General features: G+C 26.0%; 15 protein-coding genes and 1 non-coding gene across 16 annotated transcripts; 8 read left to right on the top strand and 8 right to left on the bottom strand.

Moving 5' to 3' along the window:
* Nucleotides 1-266: 266 nt before the first annotated feature.
* On the bottom strand, nt 267-1,851 carry T552_02621 (hypothetical protein). The gene is made up of 4 exons (XM_018371153.1): nt 1,690-1,851; nt 1,493-1,644; nt 523-1,449; nt 267-474 (listed from the first exon to the last, which is right to left on the bottom strand). The coding sequence occupies exons 1-4, from the start codon at nt 1,803-1,805 to the stop codon at nt 311-313; spliced, it is 1,359 nt and encodes a 452-aa protein (XP_018224947.1). The 5' UTR covers nt 1,806-1,851; the 3' UTR covers nt 267-310.
* A 198-nt stretch (nt 1,852-2,049) lies between these two features.
* On the top strand, nt 2,050-3,255 carry T552_02620 (deoxyhypusine synthase; the record flags this gene model as incomplete). The annotated part of the gene is made up of 3 exons (XM_018371152.1): nt 2,050-2,073; nt 2,119-2,341; nt 2,395-3,255. The coding sequence occupies exons 2-3, from the start codon at nt 2,279-2,281 to the stop codon at nt 3,253-3,255; spliced, it is 924 nt and encodes a 307-aa protein (XP_018224946.1). The 5' UTR covers nt 2,050-2,073; nt 2,119-2,278.
* Nucleotides 3,256-4,059: 804 nt separating this feature from the next.
* Nucleotides 4,060-6,446, bottom strand: T552_02619 (hypothetical protein). Its single transcript, XM_018371151.1, has 3 exons — nt 6,416-6,446; nt 6,275-6,371; nt 4,060-6,224 (listed from the first exon to the last, which is right to left on the bottom strand). The coding sequence occupies exons 2-3, from the start codon at nt 6,355-6,357 to the stop codon at nt 4,106-4,108; spliced, it is 2,202 nt and encodes a 733-aa protein (XP_018224945.1). The 5' UTR covers nt 6,358-6,371; nt 6,416-6,446; the 3' UTR covers nt 4,060-4,105.
* A 380-nt stretch (nt 6,447-6,826) lies between these two features.
* T552_02618 (hypothetical protein) lies at nt 6,827-8,606 on the bottom strand. The gene is made up of 6 exons (XM_018371150.1): nt 8,565-8,606; nt 8,486-8,514; nt 8,344-8,438; nt 7,817-8,294; nt 7,287-7,773; nt 6,827-7,235 (listed from the first exon to the last, which is right to left on the bottom strand). Exons 1-6 carry the CDS (start codon nt 8,565-8,567, stop codon nt 6,867-6,869), a joined length of 1,461 nt encoding a protein of 486 aa, XP_018224944.1. The 5' UTR covers nt 8,568-8,606; the 3' UTR covers nt 6,827-6,866.
* Nucleotides 8,583-9,395, top strand: T552_02617 (hypothetical protein). Its single transcript, XM_018371149.1, has 4 exons — nt 8,583-8,632; nt 8,684-8,780; nt 8,876-9,160; nt 9,206-9,395. The coding sequence occupies exons 1-4, from the start codon at nt 8,627-8,629 to the stop codon at nt 9,349-9,351; spliced, it is 534 nt and encodes a 177-aa protein (XP_018224943.1). The 5' UTR covers nt 8,583-8,626; the 3' UTR covers nt 9,352-9,395.
* A 384-nt stretch (nt 9,396-9,779) lies between these two features.
* T552_02616 (hypothetical protein) lies at nt 9,780-12,511 on the top strand. The gene is made up of 9 exons (XM_018371148.1): nt 9,780-9,978; nt 10,038-10,141; nt 10,279-10,527; nt 10,570-11,358; nt 11,407-11,567; nt 11,610-11,942; nt 11,985-12,092; nt 12,134-12,220; nt 12,269-12,511. Exons 1-9 carry the CDS (start codon nt 9,826-9,828, stop codon nt 12,463-12,465), a joined length of 2,181 nt encoding a protein of 726 aa, XP_018224942.1. The 5' UTR covers nt 9,780-9,825; the 3' UTR covers nt 12,466-12,511.
* A 143-nt stretch (nt 12,512-12,654) lies between these two features.
* On the bottom strand, nt 12,655-14,108 carry T552_02615 (hypothetical protein). Its single transcript, XM_018371147.1, has 3 exons — nt 13,774-14,108; nt 12,972-13,725; nt 12,655-12,928 (listed from the first exon to the last, which is right to left on the bottom strand). The coding sequence occupies exons 1-3, from the start codon at nt 14,072-14,074 to the stop codon at nt 12,691-12,693; spliced, it is 1,293 nt and encodes a 430-aa protein (XP_018224941.1). The 5' UTR covers nt 14,075-14,108; the 3' UTR covers nt 12,655-12,690.
* Nucleotides 14,109-14,338: 230 nt separating this feature from the next.
* On the bottom strand, nt 14,339-15,160 carry T552_02614 (hypothetical protein). Its single transcript, XM_018371146.1, has 4 exons — nt 15,041-15,160; nt 14,822-14,997; nt 14,667-14,739; nt 14,339-14,625 (listed from the first exon to the last, which is right to left on the bottom strand). The coding sequence occupies exons 1-4, from the start codon at nt 15,112-15,114 to the stop codon at nt 14,385-14,387; spliced, it is 564 nt and encodes a 187-aa protein (XP_018224940.1). The 5' UTR covers nt 15,115-15,160; the 3' UTR covers nt 14,339-14,384.
* A 269-nt stretch (nt 15,161-15,429) lies between these two features.
* Nucleotides 15,430-15,501, top strand: T552_05037. Its single transcript has one exon. It is a non-coding gene; the product is annotated as a tRNA-Pro (tRNA).
* A 118-nt stretch (nt 15,502-15,619) lies between these two features.
* T552_02612 (ribosomal RNA small subunit methyltransferase B) lies at nt 15,620-17,737 on the top strand. Its single transcript, XM_018371145.1, has 6 exons — nt 15,620-16,127; nt 16,176-16,448; nt 16,492-16,669; nt 16,716-17,086; nt 17,131-17,429; nt 17,475-17,737. The coding sequence occupies exons 1-6, from the start codon at nt 15,675-15,677 to the stop codon at nt 17,689-17,691; spliced, it is 1,791 nt and encodes a 596-aa protein (XP_018224939.1). The 5' UTR covers nt 15,620-15,674; the 3' UTR covers nt 17,692-17,737.
* Nucleotides 17,738-17,849: 112 nt separating this feature from the next.
* On the bottom strand, nt 17,850-18,278 carry T552_04169 (60S ribosomal protein L43-A; the record flags this gene model as incomplete). Its single annotated transcript, XM_018372220.1, has 3 exons — nt 17,850-17,958; nt 18,006-18,199; nt 18,258-18,278. 3 exons carry the CDS (start codon nt 18,276-18,278, stop codon nt 17,895-17,897), a joined length of 279 nt encoding a protein of 92 aa, XP_018224938.1. The 3' UTR covers nt 17,850-17,894.
* T552_02611 (hypothetical protein) lies at nt 18,258-19,899 on the bottom strand. The gene is made up of 5 exons (XM_018371144.1): nt 19,686-19,899; nt 19,512-19,639; nt 19,363-19,469; nt 18,738-19,318; nt 18,258-18,697 (listed from the first exon to the last, which is right to left on the bottom strand). The coding sequence occupies exons 1-5, from the start codon at nt 19,826-19,828 to the stop codon at nt 18,385-18,387; spliced, it is 1,272 nt and encodes a 423-aa protein (XP_018224937.1). The 5' UTR covers nt 19,829-19,899; the 3' UTR covers nt 18,258-18,384.
* A 351-nt stretch (nt 19,900-20,250) lies between these two features.
* T552_02610 (DNA repair protein) lies at nt 20,251-21,276 on the top strand. Its single transcript, XM_018371143.1, has 6 exons — nt 20,251-20,330; nt 20,383-20,499; nt 20,547-20,707; nt 20,750-20,768; nt 20,815-21,027; nt 21,070-21,276. Exons 1-6 carry the CDS (start codon nt 20,306-20,308, stop codon nt 21,228-21,230), a joined length of 696 nt encoding a protein of 231 aa, XP_018224936.1. The 5' UTR covers nt 20,251-20,305; the 3' UTR covers nt 21,231-21,276.
* A 190-nt stretch (nt 21,277-21,466) lies between these two features.
* On the top strand, nt 21,467-22,928 carry T552_02609 (hypothetical protein). The gene is made up of 8 exons (XM_018371142.1): nt 21,467-21,630; nt 21,673-21,737; nt 21,783-21,916; nt 21,959-22,038; nt 22,081-22,154; nt 22,193-22,564; nt 22,607-22,739; nt 22,783-22,928. Exons 1-8 carry the CDS (start codon nt 21,512-21,514, stop codon nt 22,880-22,882), a joined length of 1,077 nt encoding a protein of 358 aa, XP_018224935.1. The 5' UTR covers nt 21,467-21,511; the 3' UTR covers nt 22,883-22,928.
* A 27-nt stretch (nt 22,929-22,955) lies between these two features.
* On the bottom strand, nt 22,956-23,756 carry T552_02608 (hypothetical protein). The gene is made up of 4 exons (XM_018371141.1): nt 23,695-23,756; nt 23,474-23,644; nt 23,299-23,430; nt 22,956-23,255 (listed from the first exon to the last, which is right to left on the bottom strand). The coding sequence occupies exons 1-4, from the start codon at nt 23,696-23,698 to the stop codon at nt 22,999-23,001; spliced, it is 564 nt and encodes a 187-aa protein (XP_018224934.1). The 5' UTR covers nt 23,699-23,756; the 3' UTR covers nt 22,956-22,998.
* Nucleotides 23,757-24,728: 972 nt separating this feature from the next.
* T552_02607 (hypothetical protein) lies at nt 24,729-25,997 on the top strand. The gene is made up of 4 exons (XM_018371140.1): nt 24,729-24,924; nt 24,970-25,085; nt 25,128-25,551; nt 25,593-25,997. The coding sequence occupies exons 1-4, from the start codon at nt 24,774-24,776 to the stop codon at nt 25,949-25,951; spliced, it is 1,050 nt and encodes a 349-aa protein (XP_018224933.1). The 5' UTR covers nt 24,729-24,773; the 3' UTR covers nt 25,952-25,997.
* The last annotated feature ends 275 nt before the right edge of the window (nt 25,998-26,272 follow it).

The following is a 26,272-nucleotide window of genomic DNA, read 5'->3' as shown; positions in this document are numbered from 1 at the left end:
ATAGCATAATTATGATCATTGGAAAAATAATATAAATATTTTCATTTTAATATTTAATTCCACTATTCTGTATTTAAATTATTATACATAGATATAAATTATCTTCTTAAATATATACTCAAAACAAATTAAAAATAATGATAAGATAAACACATTAGATAAAATATTTCTCTGATATAATCTATATAAACAAAATCCGAGGAGATTCCTAATATTTCTATAAAACATATATATTATATTACTTATTGAATTTGCTATACATTTGTTGCAATCCCAACTTAAATAAAATCCTTAATATTTATTTGAAAAATCAATAGCTACGTTTTCTTTTAGAACCAGATATCAAAAAATTTTTATTTATATTTATATCCCCATTAGTTCCATTAACTTCTTGAGATATCACTGTATTAGAATCTTTCCTTACAGATGAATTAGAAAGAATAGAATTATTTTCATCAAAAGATTGCTCGCTTCCTAATATAGAATTTAATATACATTTTTATTTTAAAAAAAATAGGTTACCATATTGATTTAAAAGCTCATCAATATCAACGTTTTCATAATCATACTCATTAGGGAAATATTCAGTCGAATTATTTGATTCTAACGCATAATTTCCATTACTAATACTTTTTGGAATTTCTACATTATTCTCAGCAGGGAGTTCAGGATTAATTTGATTAATATCCATTCTCAACAAATTCACTAATGATTGTAGATTTTGATCCTGAGAAATTACTTGAGAATTTATATTTTTATCAGAATTTTCATTTGCTTTAATTTCAAGAATATTATTCGAATACGGTTGCTCAATAGATAAATTTTCATGTGAACAAATAAGTGGCGAAGTCAATAATGGTGTTGTATTTAAATAAGGCAAAGTAAACCTATTCTCATCATTCTGTATAATACCCTGTTCTATAAGACAAGACAAGAAAACATCATCATTAGGCAGTAGTTCTTGCGGAGAAAAATGATTTCCCACAGTTGATACAGAATAATTATCATGAAAATTTTCATCCTGTGAAGAAACTGATTTTTCCTCTAATAACAAACGCCTTTTTTTTTGAATTAAATTCCTTTTTTCAGGAGAAAACATAGAAACAAGAAATTTCAAAATTTTATCAATAGTTTCCTGAAGATGACGACATTTCTCTCTTGAATTTAATGCTTCTTGCCAAAGTGCTTGATTATCCATTTGAATACGTTTTAAATCAGAAGAAATAGTTAATTGATGCTTTTTAATAGATTGAATTTCAGATATAATAGCAGAATAATCCAAAGAGGAACCATCTTCTCCAGTGTGGGGTCCCTTTTTCCTTGTTACTAGACAAAGAAGATCCGGCTGATCCCGAAGAAAATTAGGATTAGAAAATTCTAAAACTTCATTTGGTGAGTCGGACTCAAGAACCCCATGTTGAGGGTGAGGAACTTTATGAAATCCATACACTATATATCCTATTAATAAAACATAATAAACAAAATATCATACTGTTAAGTTGACGAACAAAACTAGAAAAATTATGATGTTTAAAAAACCGAGGAAGAATATGTTTTGCTACATGTTCCGGACGAAGAACTAAAAATGACTCCCCGGAGTCTGACCATTTTATAAGAGAATCCGATGCTGAATCTGAAACCATACTTTATACTAATTTAAAAAGCTTTATAAATTTTATATTTACTTACTTATATAATTTATTCAAAAAAGCTGGTACATTCTTTACCTGAGGAACAGGTATAAAATTTCCTAAAGCCGCTGGTGTCTTGACTAGATCTCCTCCAAATAAGGGATCAACTGACATTTTCAAGTTCCCCAGAAATTTGTCTTTTTTTAAATCTTTAAAACCTTCATATATTTAAACAGTTTTGACCCCATTTTCATTCAGTATTAAAGCAAAATCCTTATTTATCTATTTACTTCACATATTTTATATGAAATTACTGATATATTAATCTATTAACATTACCTTAATATTTTCAAAATTTTTATCGACACTTAAAAAAAGTTATTAAGACTAATAAAACCTATAATTCTAAACATAAATATATTAAGATTAGTTTTTAGAATTTGTATATTATTTATTAAGAAATGAATGATAATTTAGAGGAAATTAGAAAATCAGAAGATTATGGAATATCTAAAGCATCAGTGTTACTTGGTTCAGAGCCTATATTTAAAAATGCAGTGAGAGTAGTAGGACTTGATCATAACAAATATTCTAGTAATAAAGAAGCAGAGGCGTCTAATCTTAAAATAGAGGATTTGATTGAGTCTATGTATACTACAGGATTTCAGGCGACGAATTTTGCATTGGCAGTAAATATTATAAACGAGATGGTATATACTACAACTATTTTTAAGGGGATTTTTTTTAAGGATTATATACATAGAGGAATTGGAGGGTATCAGAAGAATTGTTAAAGAAAGAAGAGCAAAGATATTTAGAAAATAAAAATGAAGGATGTACTATATTTCTTGGCTATACATCGAATTTGGTATCATCAGGTGTAAGAGAATCAATTCGTTATTTAGTACAGCATAAAAAGGTTTCATGTATTGTCACTACAGCAGGAGGAATAGAAGAAGATATTATTAAATGTCTTGATCATACATATTTAGGAAGTTTTGAGCTTGATGGATCAGAACTTCGAAAAAAAGGATTAAATAGAATTGGAAATCTTTTAATACCTAATAATAATTATTGTAAATTTGAGGACTGGATAATACCGATTCTTGATGCATTATTAGAAGAACAAAAAAAAGAGAATAAAATATGGACGCCATCTTCGATAATTCATCGTCTTGGAAAAGAAATAAATAACGAGGAAAGCATATGTTATTGGGCATATAAGAATGAAATACCCATTTTCTGTCCTGCATTAACTGACGGTTCTTTGGGAGATATGATATATTTTCATTCTTTTCGAAATCCTGGATTGATTATAGATATTGCAGTAGATATTAGATTAATTAATACTATATCTGTTAGAGCCAAGTGCACAGGAATGATCATTCTTGGAGGAGGAATAGTTAAGCATCATATAGCAAATGCCAATTTAATGAGAAATGGAGCAGATTACGCTGTTTACATAAATACTGGACAAGAATTTGATGGAAGTGATAGTGGTGCTAGGCCTGATGAGGCAGTTAGCTGGGGAAAAATTAAACCAGATGCTAAAATGGTAAAGTTATATACAGATGCAAGCATTGTATTTCCTTTAATTGTAGCTGTTACGTTCGCAAAGAATTGATAACACTTGAAAAGGAACATTAAACGTATTTTTGGAATATTTTTAAAGGAAAGGGTCAATGATCTATTCATTAATTTATAGAACATTTTTTAATATAATTTCTATAAGTATTATAAAATAATCATGTAATATATTCATATTTACAGAATATATGTATATAAAGCTAAAATTATTTTTATAAAACAAAATAAAAAAATAGCAATTTTTATTTGATATTAAAATATTTGCAATGTTACACCCATAAAACATTTTTTTAAATATTTAAATAAAAATTCAATTCAAAGTAAGCCAAATACTATATTCTTTATTAGAAATATAAAAAGCGTCATAATCCCTAATATATAACATAAATAACCCTGTAATCCTCAATTTCAATATCAGACATAAATATATGTCTGCTTTTAATATTTTGAAAATTATTAGAAATCAAATCATGACATAAAAAATAACTATTAAAATTGGATATAAATCCCTATATTAAAAACATCTACTATAAATCTCCAATTCCTTTATAGTCAAGAATCTAGCTTTTTCATAATAAAATGTATTTAACATAAAAAATCATTAAAAAGTAGCACTAATAAATATGCATTATATATATCAAACCTGATAGTCGATTTTGCTTTAAAAATACCGAAACCTATATTTTCAAAATTTCAATTATATAGATTTTTTAAACATTTATAAAATCAAATTTATATTCTCTGAAAAGTCTCCATAGATAAATTCTTCATATTTATTTATAATTATCATATACCAACCCTAATTTATAATTTAGATCCCAAATACCTTAATTCTTCAGCAAAAAGGATTTTATTTTTAGTAAAACTAATTTTTAATTTCGTATAAATTAATCCTTTTCATAGTCATCTATATCATCATTTATCATCTTAGGCTGAAGATCTGCCAAAAGTGAAGAAACTTTAGCCTTTTCCATCTTTTTTGACGAACGACCTCTTCCCCTTTTCTTTATTCTATCAGAATTTCTCGACATTATCAAACTTTTATAATTTTCCTGTTTCTTGGTACGATAATAATGCAAAACACATTGAGAAATTGTTTTATTTGGGATACTAGAAGCAATCAAACCGAAATTCTTTTGAGGATATTTAATAAATAATTCCTTAAAAAGCATATGTTCTTCTGCTGTCCAAGTATCTATAGAAGTAGGATAATGAAAAGAAGAAATAGGATCATTAACTATTCTATTTTTATCATCATATTTATATCGAACCCTTTCTTCAAGATCTAAAATCATAGGAGGTATTACTGCTGCGCGACAAATCCTATCATCTTCAACCCCCAATTTAGCTATAATATCTTCAAAATCGGCATCCGATCTAACAAAATCACCGTAGTTTAAACCCTGTCCTCTTCTAAAACTTCTTAATGATAAATTATCTACGTGTGAATCTAAAGACCCGTATCGCTCATTATCTTTCTTTTTTGCATTTTTTATATTATCTAACCTTTTTACATGGGACTCCCAAAAACTCTGATATTTTTGATACTGTAATAGAAGAACTTTATTTTTCTCATATGTTTTTTTATTTTTTCGTGAAATATGCAAAAGCAACAATGGACGTAAGCATTTATGTTTTACTTCATTCTCCTTTAAAAAGGGATATCCATTAAATGATCTATCCGATATTTTAAGGTAGGAAAATTTAACACAATTCTTCTTTGCTTTTTCTTTATTTTCGGAATAAATTCTTGAACATACGTTTGCTTCTAAATTTGAAGAATAATTGCCAAGCAAAAGATTAGGGAACCCGACCTTTGAAGGAAATATCTTGTCTTCATCAATAACTTTAGTTTTTAATTTATTTTCGATTTCGTGAAAACGTTTTTCACATGTTAATATTGCTTCATTAATTCCTTGCATATTAATATGATTATCTTTCTGATCCAAATTGCTATTATCTTCTTGATGAGAAGAATCTTGAGATACAGCACCATCATTTATTGCACAAGAACTATCTAACGAAGCATTTCTAAAATCATAAGTTTTTTGATCCATAAACTGCACTTCTTCAGTCAACTCCTGAGTATTCTCTTTATTTTCAACAAAAGCTACTCCTAATTCTTTTGTATCTGGAAAAAAAGAAAAACGACTATCATTATCAAAATCACTTTTATTAATGTCATTAGCAATGTCAGATGAAGGTGGAAAAAAAGGTTGCAATTCATTATCATCCAAAAATACGGCATCTTCAGACTTTCCTTCCAAAGATGCTGCATCTTTTGATACTTGATCCAAATAACCATCTTCCAAACCAGAAGAAATAGTTGAAATGTTATTATAATATTTATGTATATCTTTTTTTTTCGCCACATTTTTTTCAAGAAGAACATTTTTTGTAATATTCAAGGAAAAGTCATTAATAAAAGTTTTTGTACGATAATTATCATCTTTTTCATATTCAAATCTGGAGAGTTTTTTCGTACAATTTTTATAAAAATCCTTAGATCTATTCCAACATCTCTCCTTAGACATATTTTTATAATACATAGACCTTTTTATAGTTCCATTCATTTTTGAAGACCCTATTGGTATATATGAATCGAAAGATTGATCATGATATTTATACAAGGCATTATTAACAGCTAAATGAGGCTCAAATCTAGGAAAATCTGACGTATACCCATTTTCATCTACATCTTTTTCATATTTATCTGATCTATCAATACCATTATTATTCTTTATTTGTTCTGAGAAATACTCAAAATCTGGAGAACGATTACAACGTGTATGATAAAATGGTAAATATGAATATTGCTCAGAACAACGCTTATAAAAGGATGATGATTTTTTTTTTTTCCCTCTACAATGATATAACGGAAAATATGAATATCGTGACCCTTGAGGAATTATATTTGAACGAGTTGAATTAAACCGTTGACCATGCTTTCCTAATGAACAATTCTGGTACAAAGACCGAGATCCTATGACAGGATGCCGCTCATCACTTTAAAATAATTTAATTATCATAATAAATTTTTATTATTAAAAATTTACCTATTTCTAAATATATTTTCATCATCATCAAAGCAAGTATTATTTCGGAAATATTCATGCTCTTTCTCATTCTTCTTTTCCATTATGTTATCATCACCTATTCATTCTTATTAAAATATTAATATTAAAAAAATACAATACCTTTTCATATTTAACTACCTTAAAATATCTTCGAATATTTTTTTTTTATTTTTAAATTTTTAAAGAACTTATAATATAAATAATATTATAGAAAATTGATGAAAATAAAGCCTTATTATAATTTTTATCAGCCTTATTTTAAATATATTTAAAATCTTACTTTTAAGATAAATTTAAAATAACTTAAAATATAACACTGAATACTATAAATATATAAAATAATAATTTTGCAATACTATAAACAGAAGATTGTATTTACGTTACTTGAATTAATGAGTACTTTAAGCAAAAATAATGGTTGTATCTAAAACTATTAATCTATTATTTTATTAAATATGATTCTATTAATACAAATTTCTATTTATCATATTTTGTGATGAAGATAAGTTTATCAAAAATGCAAAAACATGATCACATATATATATATATATAATCTATGTATTTTATAAATTTAATTGCGACTTTTGTAATTTGGCTTAAAACTTTTAGATATTTCATGATTTTTTTTCTTCATTTTTTCTTCAAAAATAGCTCTTTCTTTTCTTTCTCTAGGATCAATTATTTCAAAATCGTCTACTTTATTTGCGCTAAATGTATGATCTTTTCCAAGCTTATCCTTAGCAAAAACAAGTCTCTTTGCAAACCAATCACTATTATTTTCTTCAGGTAAATCATTATGTTCTCCTAAACGATCGAAACACGAGAAGCATCCGGGAACGCCATGTAATTCACATGCATCCTCTTCTTCTTCTTTTTCTTCTATTTCAATACAATCTTTCGAAGAAATTTTAGATTGAAATAACGAAAGTTTAGCAAGTGTCTAAATTATGGTTATATAAAAAGAGAAATTTAAACAAAAGAGTCTATATACTTCTTCCTCTCTCGCTTTTTTTGACTTTCCTTTACCTCCTACAATAGCTTTTTCTGAAACTCGATAACGTTCTCTCTCTTTTTCTAAATAAGAAAGCATTTTCTCTTTTTGAAATTCCAAAGAATCTGAATATTTACTTTTTTTTTTTCCAATTGCTTTAATATCATCTTTTAAAATATGAATTTGTGCTTGTAATTCTTCTATTTTTGTCTTTTTAGAATAAGAATCTTTTTTTTCTAATTTCTCAACAATAGAGGGACGCGATAGATTTTTTGTTTCATTATCAATGTTTTTTACATCTTTAGCAACTGTTTTGGTCTCCTTAGTTTCATCAAGAAAGTCGTGTTTTCTTTTAACACTTGTTACAATCGCAGGCTGCTCTGATAACTTTAAATCATCTCCTATGTCATGACTACTCTTAAATTTAGATAATTTACAAATTTCCTCATCATCTTCTTCATCCTGAAAACTCAAAAGCACTTTATTTCTAAAAAATTAGTCAAATAATAAACTAATAGCTGTAAACTAACTTTTTTGCTTTATTTTTAAGATCATCTTCTGATGATACAAGTAATTCTATCCGTTTCTGTCTATCCCCTTCAGTTGTCCTAAGAATAATATCATCAAATGGATTTAATAGAACTTCTGTAGAAAGAATTTTTGGAGGATATAAAGGCCTTTCATTTTTATCCGTCTCTAATTCTGCCATCCTTAATACATTATATATAGAATTTCCAACAATCCTTCCAAAAAGAGTGTTCTTCCCCTGTAGTTCAGGTGTGGGTGCCAATGTAATAAAAAACTGAGAACCATTATCATTTTTACTAGTATTAGCCATTCCAACAAGTCCTCTTCTATTATATCTTAAACGAGAGTGAAACTCATCAGAAAAAGGCTCATCCCATATAGATTGACCACCCATACCTGTGCCTGTAGGGTCTCCTCCCTGAATAATAAAACCAGAAACAAGTCTATGAAAAATAGTGTTATTATAATATCCTTCCATGCCTATTAACAGTTATATAAACTAAAAGCAAGAAAAAAATAAAAAAAATACATAGCTGAATAAAGTTTCTAGATGCTTTTGGTGTTTCTTTACCCCATAATTCAATTTCTATTTCACCTTTAGTTGTATTAAGACGAACTTTACCACTAAAATAAATTAATCTTATATCTTGAAAAAATATCAAAAACTATACTTAGTATATGGCTCTTGATTATAAACTTGCTATCTTAATTAGCTATTTATTAATAATGATTTTTAAAAAGACCACAAACCATAATTTCTCTGATGTCGAATAACTTTAAGATTAAAAATTGAAAAAATTATTGTAATAACAATGCCGGTAACCAACAATAAAATTATCACTTGAGCATATCTTTAAAGAGATTAATAGGCATATCATTCTTCATTTATAAATAATACAGAACACCAAATAGCAGGATTTGCTATTCTTCCTTTAAAAACGAAATTTAGAGGACCTTCACAAACAGGTATAAGTAAAATATGTTTTGACATAAAATATATTAATATAAATTTAAAGGTTTCATAAAAAAAGATTAATATCTTTATAATTAATCTCTAATAGTAAATGATTTATCCGTTCAAGATATCGTTGATGAATGTATTGAACTTTTTCGTGCAAATTGCTTCTTTAAGAATTTTGAAATCAAAGGATCAGCAGATCGTACATTAATATATGGTATTCTTTTTATTTCAGATTGTCTAAATAAACTTTCACGTGCAAATTGTAATAAAAATGATTCAATTAAATTACTTAATGCATTTGCTCTTGAGAATTTTACCGTCCCTGGAGATGCAGGATTTCCATTTAATTCATTATATCCAGCTCCTTCAAATCAATCTGATTCAGGTTTATATATAATAAATAATTTATCTCTGTTTTGACTTCAAATAGACTTTTTAAGACAATATATTACTCAATTTCGCCAAGAATTAGCTCTGAGACTTATAAATCATGTTTATGCTAATTCTGATAGTAAACCAAACAAATGGTGGTTATGTTTTAGTAAAAGAAAATTTATGAACAAAACCCTATCTTAATTATATTACAGAAAACTTACTAAAGGAATATGCTAATATAATTATAAATGTATTTCTTAATGTAGAAAACAATGAATGCATTATTTATATTTTTTTGCTAAAAATTATAATCAATTTATAAAAATATACATTACGTTTTCATGACTATTAAAAGAAAAGGATAAAAATCAGCAATCTATATATATCAATATCTTTATTTTCTCCTTTTAGCTAAAATTTGATATAATTATCCTTTAAATTTTACATTTAAAATAATGTATATTTAAAAGTATAAAAATGATTCAATAATACATATACGAAGATCAATATTATATTAATCTAAGTATTGCATCCTATATTTTAAAGGTTATATTTTATACCTTTATATATGATATTATTTCTATTATTTTCAAACTTACGACAAACTTTTATAATCTTAAAAATAAAAGCACTTCTTTATATCTCTTTAATAAGATATAAAAGCTTTTTCTAAAGATGTTATTTCAGAGCATTCTTGATGGACGAAACAATTACAAGGGGGAAGGTGTAGAATATACATTTCAAGGTGTTATTCATTTTTTACAAACAGAAGCATATCGCTATCAGCGGGATAGAAATTATTGGGAGATTGAATATGCAGAAATGAAGGTATATAAGCGGTTTCTAAAGTGTTTATTCAAAGGGAAATAAAACTTAATAATTTATAGGAAAAAATTGCAAAACTTGAAGGGGAACGAAAAGGGCTTGATAAATTAAAAGATTTACACTTAAAAAGAATAAAAATGCTTGAGGATTCTCTTCAAAAAGAAAGGTATGGTACAGATTTGCCTAAATCGTTTGAATGAATAATTGAAATTATATTATTTAAATCTGATTTAATATTTTTATTTAACTTATTGAAATTTTTCATTGATTTTTTATTTATTGTAATTCTAACAATAACTGTAGATTAAAATCGAAGAATCTTTTATCACCTACAACTAGTCCTATAAAACATACTCCTTTAAATCAGTCATCATCTAAAACAAATAATAATAATAAATCAGAGAATAGTCCGGAAAAAATAGTTGAATCTGATGAGATAACTAAACAAGAGGAAAAAGAATTACATTCAGAATTATTTCCTGAGAACATAATTTCTCGTGATAACTTACAGCAATCAACTAAAAGAACAAAAAGTCGACAATTTTTAGAAAAGTATATATTAAATTTTGACATGATATATATTTATTTTTATAGATGTCTCCAAGAAATTACATATCTTATTAATTCTCAGCCAAATATATCAACAGATATTCCTATTTTATATCAATCTAATCCTATTCAATCACATTATATTCCATTACATAACAATTCTGCATTAACACCAATATCATCATCAATAAATACCGAGGAACCCTTTCAACAAAATAAAAACAATTTATATGATGAAAATATAAAAGTATCGTCAAACCAATTCTATCAACAGAAGAATAAATCGTTTAAAACTTATAATACTGATAATATAGACAAATTTATTGAAAATAATTATCCATCTCATATTAATTCACGTCCAATTATTTTAAATAAGAATAAGGATATTCATGAAGGAAAAAATCAAAAAAGTGTTTACGATTATAATGAAATACTAATGTCAAACATACCATCTATGTCTTTAAGTAAAACATCTGAAGCTCTTCAAAAAGATAATCAAATACGTAAAAAAAATAATGAACATAGAATGTTAATTACTGATTCCCAGCTATTACTTGATTCATGTCTACCACAAAGGCATATGGTTACAGATATTAAAGATAGTGATTGGGATTTTAATGACGATAATGAATTTGGTGAAAGTTTTAATGAGAATAATCAAAATACATATACCGAATGGAAAACCAAATTTGTTTTGAAGAATCACTTAACTAATATAAGATCGGTTTCGATGTCTAAAAACGAAAATTCAGGTTATGCAAGTATGGTAACATGTGGTGACGATGGACTTGTTAAATTTTGGAGACTTCCAATAAATGATAAGAAAATGCGAAAGTATTGTCTTAATACTATTAATATAGAACACTAACAGGACTATAATAGCCAAGATATTATCCCTCAAATTACCTATAGAGGCCATTCTGGAATAGTAACTAATGTTTGCATTGCACTTGAAGCTAATAAAATCTTCAGTTCTGGAATTGATTCTAGTATTAGATGTTGGAAAATACCAGAACCTCAACGTAATATTTATGCCCCTATAGGTATAATAAGAACTTTTTAATAATAAATTTAATGTATTGAAGATGATTGCACTCTTTCAAGCATATTTACTGGCCATTCAAATGCAGTATGGGATTTATCTTTCCAGCCAGTATCAAATCTATTAGCATCAATTTCTGCTGATGGAACCGTAAAACTTTGGGATATTAATCATACTGACTCATCGCCTCTTCTTTCTACATTAAATTTTCATGGAAATAATTTAAACAAACCATCTTCTGTTATCCCAACTAGTATAACTTTTCTAAATAATGATATAAGAAAAATCTCGGTATCATGGAATAATGCAATAATTAGAATATATGATATTGAAACGGGCAGCTGTGTTTTAGAATTAAGAAATGATGAAATTTATGGTAAGATTTTTAATATAATTATAATCATTCATAATCATATAGATGGAACCAATGATACTCAAATTAACAAAATTATAAGTCTTTCCAAAGAAAATATGTTAATTTCTGGTCATGAAAATAAATATATTCGCTTTTATGATATAAATTCAGGTAATTTAATTTATTTATGTTATATTTCTAATATTCTTAAGCTCAATGCACATATTCAATGCTTGGACATTTAAATGCAATATCATCTTTAGATATTTCTCCGGATGACAGAATTTTAGTTTCTGGAGGTAATAATTGTATTTTATATAATACAAAAATATTTATCTATTATTTAGGTCATGATGCTTCTATTAGATTCTGGGATATGCAATTTCCTCATGTTTGCATTCAAAAAATTTCAAATCATCATATAAAAGCACAAGAAGGTGTTAATGATGTTTCATGGTGGCATGGAAGAGACAATACTTGCCAGTTAGAGTATGTAACAAGTGTCGGTGGAGATGGTATAATAAAAGTGAATACAAGAATGTGAAATATGTATAAATGATATATTCACAAAACCTAACTGCTATTACACCCATTATAATATTTTAAAAACCTATACTATATTCAATAGATCTACTTTTAACTAAACATCATTATTATGAATCTTTTATTAATCAATTATATGTAAAAAATAGTACTAACAGAATCAAATCCAATATAATAATATTTATAAGAACATTTCCACATATAAACTTATACTTTAAGCTTATATTTAAAATATAATACATTTTTTTTCTTTTTGTAAATTATTGTTTAACTTTTCGAAAGAATCAGATGCCCTTTTTTTCCAATTAGAAACTGTATCATTATTTGATTTGTTTTTTTTTTTTTTTTCTTTAACTTTTCTTGAAGTTTTATGTTTTTTATATTTTTTTGATTGAGAAAGATAATATACCCAATTCTCTTTTTGCTGATCTTCCATTAATTGCATATTTAAAGCTAAAGAAAAGCTTTACAAATTAGAAATTCTTATAACTAAATTTAAAAAATTACTCATTATTTATGCCAGACATATCATTAAATAAAATATCTTGAAGAATAAAATCTGAATTAAAGTATGAAGATGTTTCTAAAGATTCCCAAACAATTTTATCTTCATAATCCTTAAATGCATAATTCGTTACTAATGTATAAAGGTCCCCAGTCTGATAATGAGAATAAAGTAGAGAAAAATTGAGATTATGGAACAATATTGATAAATTTCCTGGAGGCAACTTTTCTCGCAAAACTGTTATACCATGTGGTGTTAAGCAACGTGAATATGAGCACAAAAAACGATTTAGTAATTGACCTTCAGAAATTTTCTCATGATTAGAAGCGTATTCAAGATTTTTATTTTCTAAAAGCTCTTTCATTATAGTTATTTTTTCTAAAGCATTTTCATATGTTTCTGCTTTAATAACTGCGTTATAAATATCAGAACCATCTTCTTGAGGACTGGGAAGCCATCCATGCAAAAGTTGCACTCCTAAAATTGAAAATATCTTAGAATCTTCACCATCAAATCGTAAAACATCTTTAAAGCAAGGATTTACATTTAAGCACTTATGTAAAAGCGGCAAGCGATGTAAAATATTATCCAAATATTCTTCAGAAACATTTGAAACAACATAATTTGCGATAATACTAAGTAAAGAATTTGCAGAAATTTGAGAATTCTGCAAAGAATAACCAGATAAAAAATTCCCTGAAGAATCTTGAAGAATAAATAAATTCGCCAAAGGAATTATCGGATACAAACTATTTTCTAAGATGAAAATATTAAATAAAAGTTGTATAAAAAAAATTTAAGTACCATTTTGACAAACAATTGTTCTCTGGACAATAGACTTTGTCATTTTATCATACCAATTAATTACTTTTGTATAATAATATATACCAGATAAATCATCAGAAAGACAACTAAATGAACTATTTTTTTTATTTTTAATAGAATATAGCTGATCTGAATTTATTTTTAAATCATTTACTTGATCCAATTTATTTAACTGTTCATTTTTTCTTAGAATTTCAGAATTGAAAACCTTAGTGTCTGAGTTTCTTGTATTTTCATATAAAGACTCATTATTAGTTTTATGAGCAATCTCAGAAGTCATCTAATTTAATTTTGAAAGCACAGCTTGTCAAGTCTCCTACCGATAAACTAAATTAAATCAATAAAAAACAATATCTTTGATAATTTTTAACTACAATTACCAAAATATAAATAATTATAACACAGATTCCATTTTAAATATGGTATATATTTTCGAGAAACATTAAAAATCAATAATAAACTTTATAAAAATTCTAAACATAAAATTTAAAATCAAGATATAAATTTTAATGTGTTATTTTTTTAAAAATAAATAATGTAAATACTGGTATATATTCTTTTATGAACTAGTATTACAATACGAAATTATATTATTTAAATAGACTAGAATCACCATATAACAAGGAAGAAACTTCTCCAATAGGTAAATCAATAACAGCATCAGTACTGGACTTTATATCGACGGTACTTGAAATCTTTGCATATGAATCCGTTATACATTCCATTTGATTAAGTTTTGGTGTTAATACTTTAATATTATAACTTAATAAAGCAAAATAGATATAAATAAGAGTGATTATAAAATAGGAAGGCAAAGCCAAAGACCACCATCTTATCAACTTAACTAAATTTATTACAAATAATTTTCCTACCTTTCTGGGTAATATGTAATTCCCATAGCATCAAGCAAGGATATAGGGAAATAGCTCCAAATGATATAAATGCCTAATAACCAGTAAGTAATATTTTACAAAAATTAAAGCATTTAATGTATAAATTCAACAATTATTTAATAAAATTCACATACCGAAAACTATACTACTTCCTAAATATAACACAAATCCATAATATTCATAAGTAGGAACTTTTGATATCAATGGATATTTCTTTATAAAACCATTGCCTTGAATCCTATTCAGACTCTCATTATCTGATGATTCAGGCGTTATTGATAACTGTATAGGAGATGTCCTGAAAAGACTCCTAGTATTGTGAGAATATCTTTAAAAAATAAAATAGATAATACGTAAATGATAACGGAACCAATGCTCCAGGAGGATGTCCATATAATGGCGGATTAAAAACAGATGTTTGGGACATTGATATAGGTTGCAAAATCGAGTTATATGAGTATGAACGTTTCAAAAAAAAACTATATATGTTTCTTTAACAAGATTTAAATAGATTAACAGCCTTATACTTACTGCTTAGAATACCGTTTTCCATCCGTCCTTTTCATTTCTTAATAATTATAATTATTTGTTAACTTTATTCTAATATAAACGTAAATTAATAATCAATTTTTAGTCTTCTCTATACTTAAATCCTTTTGATAAAACCTATTAAATTAGAGATTTTTCAACCCTTAAATATTATAGTTTTATATATTATTTTAACCTACTCTCGTACTAAACTGGCTCCATGGTGTAGAGGTAGCATACATGCTTTGGGTGCATGTGGTCGGGGGTTCGAACCCCCCTGGAGCCCTTAATATTAAAAGTTAAAATGAACAACTTCCATTAAGGATAATGTTGAAAAAATTCATTCTAGTATTAGTTTTTTATTTTTAATATTAGTTTTAATATTTTTTATGGGATATCTAATTTGAAACTTTAACTCGACTCAAACATATAAAAGAATTAATTATAGGTAGAAACAAAATGGTGATACAGCAGCGTAATAAACATGGAGAGACATCATTAAAAGAATCTATTGAAAAACATGAAATTCAATATAGACGTATAAGCAATAAGCGCAGTTTTGATGGAAAAAGTCAAGTGTTTAAAAGAAAAAAGGCAAAATTAAAAAAAAAAAATAAAATTATAGCTGAAAAAAATGAAAAATTATCACATAGCGCAGGAACAAATGAATCCAAACTACATTTAGAAGACGAATCATCTGTTACAGATTTTAGTAGTAATCAAGATAATTTTGAAAATTCTAAAGACTCTTCCTTTTCTGATACAGATGAAGTGTATTGTTCCTTGAGTGAAGATAGCAATGATTTCTATAAAGAATATATGTTTAGTGATTATAAAAATGAAAAAAGGTCTGATTCAGATTCTATAGCCTCTGAAAAAATGAATATAGTATTAAATACTGAATCGAACCAAGTGAATTTCATTCGTTTATTTTATATATGATATATTAATTCTTACAAGGGAAAGTCAATTGATTTATCAATTGATAGAGAGCTATCTGTTTCTTCTCCATCAGAAGATGAAATTAATCAAAAAAAACAAGATTATGACCACCAATTTTTGAAAACAAGAATTCAAAAAACTATTCATCTTTTAAGTAATTTTAAGAATTTTTCAGAAAAAAAAAAAAGTCGGTCAGAATACATAGAGCAGCTTCTTGAAGATATATGTAAATATTATGGATATTCAAGATTTTTGGCAGAAAAACTCTTTAACATATTTAATGTTCAAGAAGTAAAGCATCGCTATTTTATAATAATAAATCATTAATTTCTAGGCTTTTGAATTTTTTGAAGCAAATGAAGTTCCACGACCTATTACTATTAGAACTAATACATTGAAAACTACCAGACGAGATCTTATAAATGCATTGATGAATAGAGGTGTTAATTTGGAGCCTATTGAGAAATGGACAAAAGTTGGTATACAAATATTTGAAAGCCAAGTTCCTATAGGTATTATCTTATAAGAAAATTATAACCATTTCATATTTATTTTTAGGAGCAACGCCGGAGTATCTTTCAGGAAAATACGCAATTCAGGCAGCTTCATCCTTTCTTCCTATTATAGCATTATCTCCACAAGTTAATGAACGAATCCTTGACATGTCCGCTGCACCTGGTGGAAAAACAACACATATTGCCGCTTTACAAAAAAACACAGGAGTAATATTTGCTAACGACTTGTCTAAAGATAGAATAAAAAGCCTTGTAGCAAATATTCATCGCCTCGGAGTTAAAAATACAATAGTATGTAGACATGATGGAAGGGATTTCCCGAAAGTTATGGGAGGATTTGATAGGGTTTTATTGGATTCTCCATGCAGTGGAACAGGTATAATTTCAAAAGATCAAAGTATTAAAATAAAGAAAGTATTTTTATTTTTATTACAAAAATCTAAATCTAATTTCTTAAGACGGAAAAAGATTTTGATATTCTTTCCCATCTTCAACGCCAACTTATTTTATCAGCAATTGATTCAGTAGATGCAAATAGTAAAACAGGTGGTTATATTGTTTATTCGACATGTTCTGTAACTATTGATGAAAATGAAATGGTTATTGATTATGCTTTAAAAAAAAGGCCAAATACAAAGCTAGTTGATACTGGCTTAAGTTTTGGAATGGACGGTTTTACACGTTTTAGAGATAAAGTGTTTAATCCTAAAATGAATTTATGTAAAAGATATTATCCTCACGTTCATAACTTAGACGGGTAAAGAAATATCAATAATTATCTCTAAGTGTTAATAGTATATAGTTTCTTTATAGCTAAGCTCAAAAAAATAAGCAACAAATTACCGCAAAATTTAGATGAAAACATAATTAATCATGATAAAACAATTCCGCAAAAATTAGACGATGATATTAAATTTGATGAACTTGACGACAAATTAATTGAAAGAAGCAGAATCAGATTACTTAAAAAAAAAGGAATTAAACCTAGAAAAGCAAACAAAAAAGACAAATCAAAGTAAAAAGCCGAAATAATAATATTTTTATTAATATATTATTTAATTTGTTAACAAACTGAAGTTTTTAACAGTAATAAATATCAACAATCAATACATCATATCTAAATAAAGTATGTTTTAAGATCCTAATCATACTTATAATAAAGCGCAATACTTTTAAAGCAGTAAGATGCGCTACCTATTTCTTATAATAAAAAATAGGAAATCTAGATTTCAGCCATTTCACGCAATCTTCGAATAGTTGATCTAACACTAGCAGCAGCAGTAGTTCTGTAAATTTATAAATGCTACGTATTTTATTTAAAAAAAACACTTACGAAACTGTCCATGCCCCTCCAGCAACTACTCTGGTACATCTTAAACACCTCCATATACCGACACACTTCCTTTTTACACTCTTTTTTCCACAAAAAGTACAAATATATTTAGCATGTTGTTGAATTTCCATTTTTTTAATATCCTTTCGCAGTGATGACCCATATCGAGGTCCATATTTTCCTGTAACACCAACCTATTCTATATGTCAGAAAACACCTTTCTTTGCATATAATTTATATAAAAAAGCCTGCCTTTTTTGTTCTTTTTGTCATTTTTTTTGAAAGCTTTAAACGTCACGTTTAACGATTTTTTAAAAAAAGTAGGATAAAACCCTATTATATTATTTTAATTATACTCATTATATACATATATATTATATTATTTTTTCCCTAAAGGCCTAAGATTTTTAAGACATGGAAGAACCTTTATTGTAGATAAAACATATCCCATGAAAGACCTTGAAATCATAAGCGGATGAGTTCTGTTACTTAAGGTTTGATATTGACGATGCCTGATTTCAGAAATTATAGGAGCAAGAATATCATGTGTATTGCGTGAAGAAATATAATGAGAAGTAGCCACAAGTATTTCACGATAAGGTGAATATATAATAATAGAACAAGAGCCAGCAACAAAAGGAATGAGATGTGATAATATACTTGATGGATCATATGTTGAAGCAATAAAAAGTCTAAAGAATTTAAATTTGAATTTATAAATAAAAAATATACCCATCGAATTCCCCCTTATTAAGCAATTGGATATTACGCTTAAGCCGTTCATGTACTTTTTTTTTTCTTAAATATTTTTCAATATGCTTTGTTTTCATTGTATTTATATCTTTATCTTCAAATTCAATTTCCTTATTACGATTTATAACATTTAACCAATTTAAAGTTAACAAAACGTCTTTCTCAATGAGTTTATCAGGAACATAATCTTGTCCAAAATATTTACAATTATCCAGATTTGGATGCTCATTAGTATGAATATACATAATCTGGCCAATACAATCCATCCTCTCCAATATTGAAGCTACTAATAAACCAGAAGTTTCATCTACGACAATATATTTCCTTCCAGGCTGAACATTGCCTAAATTTAAAATATATGCTATTATTTCTGCCCGTAAATCCATTATTTTTGAAAAATCTTTCATTAATATATATTCAGAAATTTCCCATATTGTTGGAAATACAGTAGTAAATCCTTTTTGATATTTTTGGATTTTTTTACGTATATATTTATCTTTTGCATATTCGGTTTTTTGATTATATGTTTTATGTGAAAAAACAATTTTATTTACAATATCCTATTAGTATTCAATAAAAATAAGAAAACGTTATTTATTCATACTTGTCCACTTAAATCTTTGTCTTGTTTTAAAAGCATTATTTCATCATAAGTAAGTAGCTGATTAAAAGAATCATCCATTATTTCTCTATTATTTGCTATTTCATCCTCTAGAAATCATTAGAAAAAACTATAGAAAACTACTAAGTCACCAATTTCATGAATTCTATCGCTCTTCATAATTTTCAGTTTTTGGTTGCATATTTCATAAGTAAATCCATATGGATGACCAATAATATCGTTAGTACAAAACGTACCAAATTTGCCAAGATTTATTATTCTACAATATCACTAATGCAACTCAAAATTCTAGCAGTTATACTTACGTGTTTTGTTTTACAATAATAAATTTTAATAAATTAGATGGAAGCTTTAAGAAAATAGATGAATTTGGTAGAATAACTTCCTTTGTTAAATTCTTCTCATCAATAATAACCTCTAAATCCCCTTCATTAGTAAAAGCTACCATAAATGCAAAGAGCTATTTCTTCCTATATTCCTGTATTATCAAAATAATTTGATTTCTGAATGTATTTTTTCGATCAAAATTAAATCTTATAAATCACATCTATAAAAAATAGTTTTTTTAAGATTATATACTTGAGATTATTTCCTTATAATATTAATAACAATGATTACTATAAATAATTGGGAAAGTTTTTTCCCAGACAAATACTGTACATGCTTCAATTAACCATTTATTACGCCTGAACAAATAAAGCGTATGGTATGTATTCATATTTAAAAAAGCTCTGTTTGATTTTGAAATTATATATATAGTTCTTTTTTATTAAAAGTATTAAAAAACACTTATATCTCTTACATTTTTATAAGAAACAAATAAGTTAATGCCAGAAGAATTTTATTAAAACGACAAAAATTATATAAAAGAAAAAAAAATTAAAAACCTCAAATATCAAGAAGAAATGATCAGGCGTTCACAAAAATGTCGCGAAATTACATAGAGTATGGTATTTTTATTAATAAACCAATTTAATTAGATTTATGACTAAATATCAATAGATTTATCAAAAATTAAGAATTATAAAGGAGGATATATTGTTGATAAAGATCCCCTTAATGAGACTCAGAAATCTAGATTTAATCAAGTTATAAAACAAGATATTATATTCGAGCCAGGTATGTATTAAAAAATGTATTTAGTTCATTCTATTTATCTATATTAGCTATTAGTCTTGACCAATCTAAAAATATTAAATGCAAAGAATGTGAAAGCGTTGAATTAGACTTTAAATTTTTAGAGATTTTTAATGCGAGAGTGTGTTATAAATGTAAAAAGGCTTTGCCAGATAAATACTCTCTTTTAACAAAAACTGAATGCAAAGAGGTATGTTCATACTATATAATTGTTTTATATTAATAAATTTAGGACTATCTCCTTACAAATTGTAAGTTTTAAAATTTTGTTATGATCGATATTGAATAATTTGTAAGCTGAGCTTCATGATAAAGAAATACTTCCTCATATGCGAAAATCTAACCCTCGAAAACCAGAATGGAGTACAATGATGCTTTTTTTACGTTACCAAGTTGAAGAGTTTGCATGGAAAAAGTGGGGTGGACCTGAAAAATTAGATAAAGAATGGCAACGAAGACTTGAAGAAAAAAAATTGAGAAAAGATAAAAGACTACAGAAGAAAATTCAAGGTATAATAAAAAAGTTTTAAAATATACATATTAAAAAATTAGAACTTAAAAAACATACTAGAACGACACAGTATATTGAAAAAATTAGAAGAAAACAAACAAAACATATACATAATTTTTCACTACCTATTATAGATTCCTCTACAGGATTGACAATAAAAAAATGTTCTTGTGGATTCGAAACCGAAGAAATACTAATATAATATATTAAATATTTCATCTAGATTTTATTACATACATAATATTATAACATAGCACATTCTTTTTCTAAAGTTGTATTTATTTAGGATTATCTAATTTTTAAAATGGTTTAAGTTAATGTTTTTTTTTTTTTAATTTTATACTTTTTAAAAAGATATTAAATCATTAATTATATTATTTACGAGTAATTTCATCTAAAAAAAGTTAAATTTGCAAATAAATTATCCTTCATTAAAAATATTTTTTCAATATTTAATTTAAATATATTTAAGGAATTTTAAATATGGATATTGATTATAAATCTATAGTTGATGATGAACTTTCAATTCAAAATAACAAATCATGCAAAGGTAAAGAAACAATGACATATAATATTAAACAAAATGATGACGTACTTCCATGGTTTGTAAGGTTTGGATTCATTATAAAATTAATTTTAAATAGGGTTGAAAAATATAGACCGGAAAGTCTAAAAGAAATTGTTTCTCATCAAGACATTATCCTTACCAGTAGTTATAAAGATACCTTATATGCTATGATTTATTTTTAAATAGTCGAAAAATTCATTGAGAAAAATAGAATCCCTCATTTACTATTTTATGGACCTCCTGGAACAGGAAAAACATCTACAATTTTAGCATGCGCTAAAAAGATTTATGGACCAAAGTTTCGAAATCAGCTTTTAGAGGTTTAATATAATGTATTACATCTTAGTATTAATAAATTTTAGCTAAATGCTTCTAATGAAAGGGGAATTGATGTAGTTAGAGAGCAAATCAAAAATTTTGCAAGTACAAAACAAATATTTAAGTTGTACTTTTACTTTTTTAAGCAAAAAATTGATATAAATAGCTCAGGATTTAAGCTTATTATCCTTGATGAAGCAGATGCTATGACTTTCGCTGCTCAAAATGCACTGAGAAGAGGTAGTGTAATTTTTTTATTAACTTATTAAAAAGTAAAGTTATTGAAAAATATACCAAAAATGTACGATTTTGTATAATATGTAACTATGTCAACAAAATTTCTCCTGCAATTCAATCACGTTGTACCCGGTTTAGGTTCCAACCTCTTGCTCCAAAGGAAATTCATTTTAGACTTAATTATGTTATTGAAAAAGAAAATATTAATATTAGTGAAAAAGGAAAGACTGCTTTAGTAAACCTTACTCATGGAGATATGAGAAAAGGGTTAAATATTTTACAGGCATGTCATGCAGCCTATGATTTTATCGATGAAGATGCAGTATATAATTGTCTTGGAAATCCCCATCCTGAAATCATTGAATTAATAGTAAAAAGCATATTAAATGACGAGTTTTTAACTTGCTTAAATAGTATATTGTTTTTTTAATTATGAATTTGTTAATAATTACTAGCTATTACAAGACTCAAAACCGAAAGAGGACTAGCATTATTAGATATAATAACTAGAGTACATGAAACTCTTGACGAGCTTGAACTACCAGTAAATGTACAAAGCCATATACTAGATAGTCTTGCTACAATTGAGTAAAATTAAATGCATACCATTATCTATTTTTAATTAGAACAGATATCGTTTATCAAATGGTGCATCTGAAAAGGTTCAATTATCAGCTATGATAGGAAGCATTAAAACAGCAGTAGATTTAGCTGAAAAAATGAAAAAATAAGTATTAATATAAAAATGTTTTACAATATTAGGATATATTATATTTCTTTTTTTTAATATAATCATAATATTTACATCAATAAATATTATGCAAATTGTATTCAACTATTGTAAAATTTACTCTTCTTTTGCACCAACTCCAGCTTTCTCCGCCTGCTCAATACTTTTCTTGTCTGTTTTAATATCATCTCCTATAGAAACACCAAAAAATCCTTGTTGTTTCTTAAAAGGTCTTTTAAGTTCTCCAGACGCAGATTTTTTCCACAGATGTAGTTGCACAATCTTTCCTTCTAACACTGTTTTAAGAGGTAAAATAGACTGTACAAGAAGAGGCTGAGAAAATTTAAAGTATAAATGCATCACTGCTATCATACCTTAAATCAATTAATTTATGAAAAAACATATAGTTTAATTTACAAACTCCTACAAAGGATTGCTTTATAGCCTTCTTCAACTCAATAGTATCATATTCTTTGACTGTAGTTACAACAAGTTGTTCTTCAGACTGACCGCTCATAGAAGATTTAATATATTTTAAAGTAGTAAGATCTGCAGTTAATTAAAAAACTAAAAATAATAAAATAGAATCCACCATTTTTTCTTCGGATAGAAATATAACATAAATAATAAACCAACGCAATAATTACATTTGAAGCAATGCAAAGACATCTAATATAAAATAAAACTTCGGGATCATCGAAATTTATTCTTTTTGAAATTTGCATTGTGCCTAAAATTATCATAAGATTTGTAATTTGAGGACCTAGAGAATCCATGTTAATATCATAGAATAATATACTAAAATTAAGATACTCATTTTTATAAAAGTTTACAAAATTATTTATTACTATGCTTTTACCTAACCTCAGTTTTTTACCGATCGCAAAATTTTATTACAAATCACATTTTAAATAAACATTTATTACTTTTTATTTCATGATGACTTATTACAATCAAATTCATGAACTATTATATTTAAATATTTACATACAAATCCGCTATCATTTTAGCATATTTTTTTTATGGCAAACAGTAAACTATAAGCATAAACCTTATATAGTTTCTTACAAAACATATTTATTTTACACTTTAATCTTGTTGATTTTAATATGTAGATATTTCTAATATTTTTTGTGAATAATTCATTTATTATTATGATACATGATTTCTATTTATATTTTTAAACAATAATAAATGTATTATATAATTAATATTAAAATTTTTCTAGCATTTTTATTATTATGTTATATTTTTTCTCGCAATTTCTGCAACTAATCTTAATTATAATACTTAAATATAATAAGCAAAAATTTTCTTTGTAATTTTTAAAGCTATTTGATAATTTCTAAATTTTTAAAGCTTTAATATTAGTCTGTTCTAAAACGAACATAATTTTTTACAAATATAAAATATTATAAAATGAAAATTATGAAAATCTGGACTAAAATATCGACACTAAAATATATTTTACACATTTACAATTAGAGTTATACTAATTCTTTATTTTAGTAATTCATAAACTTTTTATTTCTAATTTTACATTTTTAAAAACTTTTTCGGAAATTTGATTATTTTAAATAAATTTCATAATCATTCATGAAAAAAAAAATATAATATATTAGAACATACTTTAAAGTTTTTAATAAAAAAATAAAGGCAATATAGGTGATATAAACAATATTAATATTTAGTGATCTGTTTATATATATATATATATATATATATATATATATATATATATTCACGAACATTTTATTATTTTAGTAACAAGTTCCCATAAAATATTTAAATTTTAGAACTTTTTAGTTTTAAAATAATATAAAATCTATAAAGTATTATTGTCCATTACGTAAATATATATATATATTGTTTATTAAATTATTAAACAGAAAATGAAAGACAGGTTTATTCTATATCATGGAGCCCATGGACATTCTCATGGTGGCGACGCTTCACATGCTTGCGAATTTCAAGAAATTAACGAAGCAAGTTCAGTTCTTAGAATATCATCGGTTTTTGTAGTTTTATTTTTTTCATGTGTTGGTAAATATGAGATTATAAAAAATATTCTTTTATTTTGATTCTTAGGCGTTTTTTTCCCGTTATTTTCATATAAGATAAAACCTTTTAAAATATCGGGGTTGTTATATTTATTTGTAAAGCATTTTGGTGCCGGTGTTATTATTGGAACAACACTTATTCACGTAATTAATTGAGTAATATATATCTATCTAATTTATTTTTAGTTACTCGAACCTGCTATTGAAAATTTAAGATTTTCTCCATGTCTCGTTGGAATATGGAGAGAATATGATTTTTCTGGACTACTAATTATGGCTGGAATACTTATTATATTTTTATTGAAATTATTTTCTTTAAGATATATTAATCCGAAATTTTTTGAAAAACATCCATCTTCTACATCAACATTTCCTACGCATGCTCCTGATAATGATAAGGATCTTGCGGATGTTCAAAACGATTCATCAAATAATATAAAAGATGGTTTTCAAAAACAAACTCTGGATAAAACTACTATGAGGGAAAATCTAATAACATTATTTATGCTCGAACTTGGAATTATTTTCCACTCTGTTATTATTGGTCTTACTGTAGCAGCTACGGGGAAAGAAAGATTTGTAACTCTTTATATTGCGTTGATTTTCCATCGTAAGAATTTCTTTAGATTATTACACTATCTAAGTTTATAGAAATCTTTGAGGGTCTTAGTCTTGGTGCTCGAATATTTGATGCCGTTCACTATAATAATATGGTAATTAGTTTTCTTTTTGCAATTATTTATGCTATATCAACACCCGTTGCTATTGCCATTGGTCTTTTAATTAAAGGTGCGAATAATCTGCAGTCATCTACTGCCGTAGTTGTTTCTGGAATTCTCAATTCTCTTTCTTCAGGAATATTATTATATTCAGGAATAGCAGATCTTCTTGCAAATGATTTTATTATTAAAACAGACCTTCGAAATGGAAAATTAGGAAAATTGCTTTATTCACTTTTTTGTGTTTTATTAGGTTTCGCCGCTATGGCTATTACAGGAAGATGGGTTTAAAATCAAACCGTATAAATACGTCTTCTCTATCTAGATTAAATTTAAATTATAATTTATTGAATTAGGGTTTTTTAATTTAACCCTTAATAACTATTTATCAATTTCATAATAGAATATTAGTTTATATTAAATTTCAAGATAAAAAAATTATTTTATTTTTTATCTTAAAAATTTGTAAAAAAAAGAAAATGTTTTAAATAAAGAATCTAAGGAAAATAAAAATGTGATTTGCATATTAAATGTTTTTAAATATATTTTATTAAACAGGCCAAATAATCATAATTATAGAAGTATCTCAAAATATTAGAAAAATAAGCCATC

Source organism: Pneumocystis carinii (genome assembly GCF_001477545.1).
Source record: "Pneumocystis carinii B80 chromosome Unknown supercont1.12, whole genome shotgun sequence".
Lineage (NCBI taxonomy): Eukaryota > Fungi > Ascomycota > Pneumocystomycetes > Pneumocystales > Pneumocystaceae > Pneumocystis > Pneumocystis carinii.
Note: the sequence above shows the minus strand (reverse complement) of the source record. Positions and strands in the feature narration are given on the sequence as shown.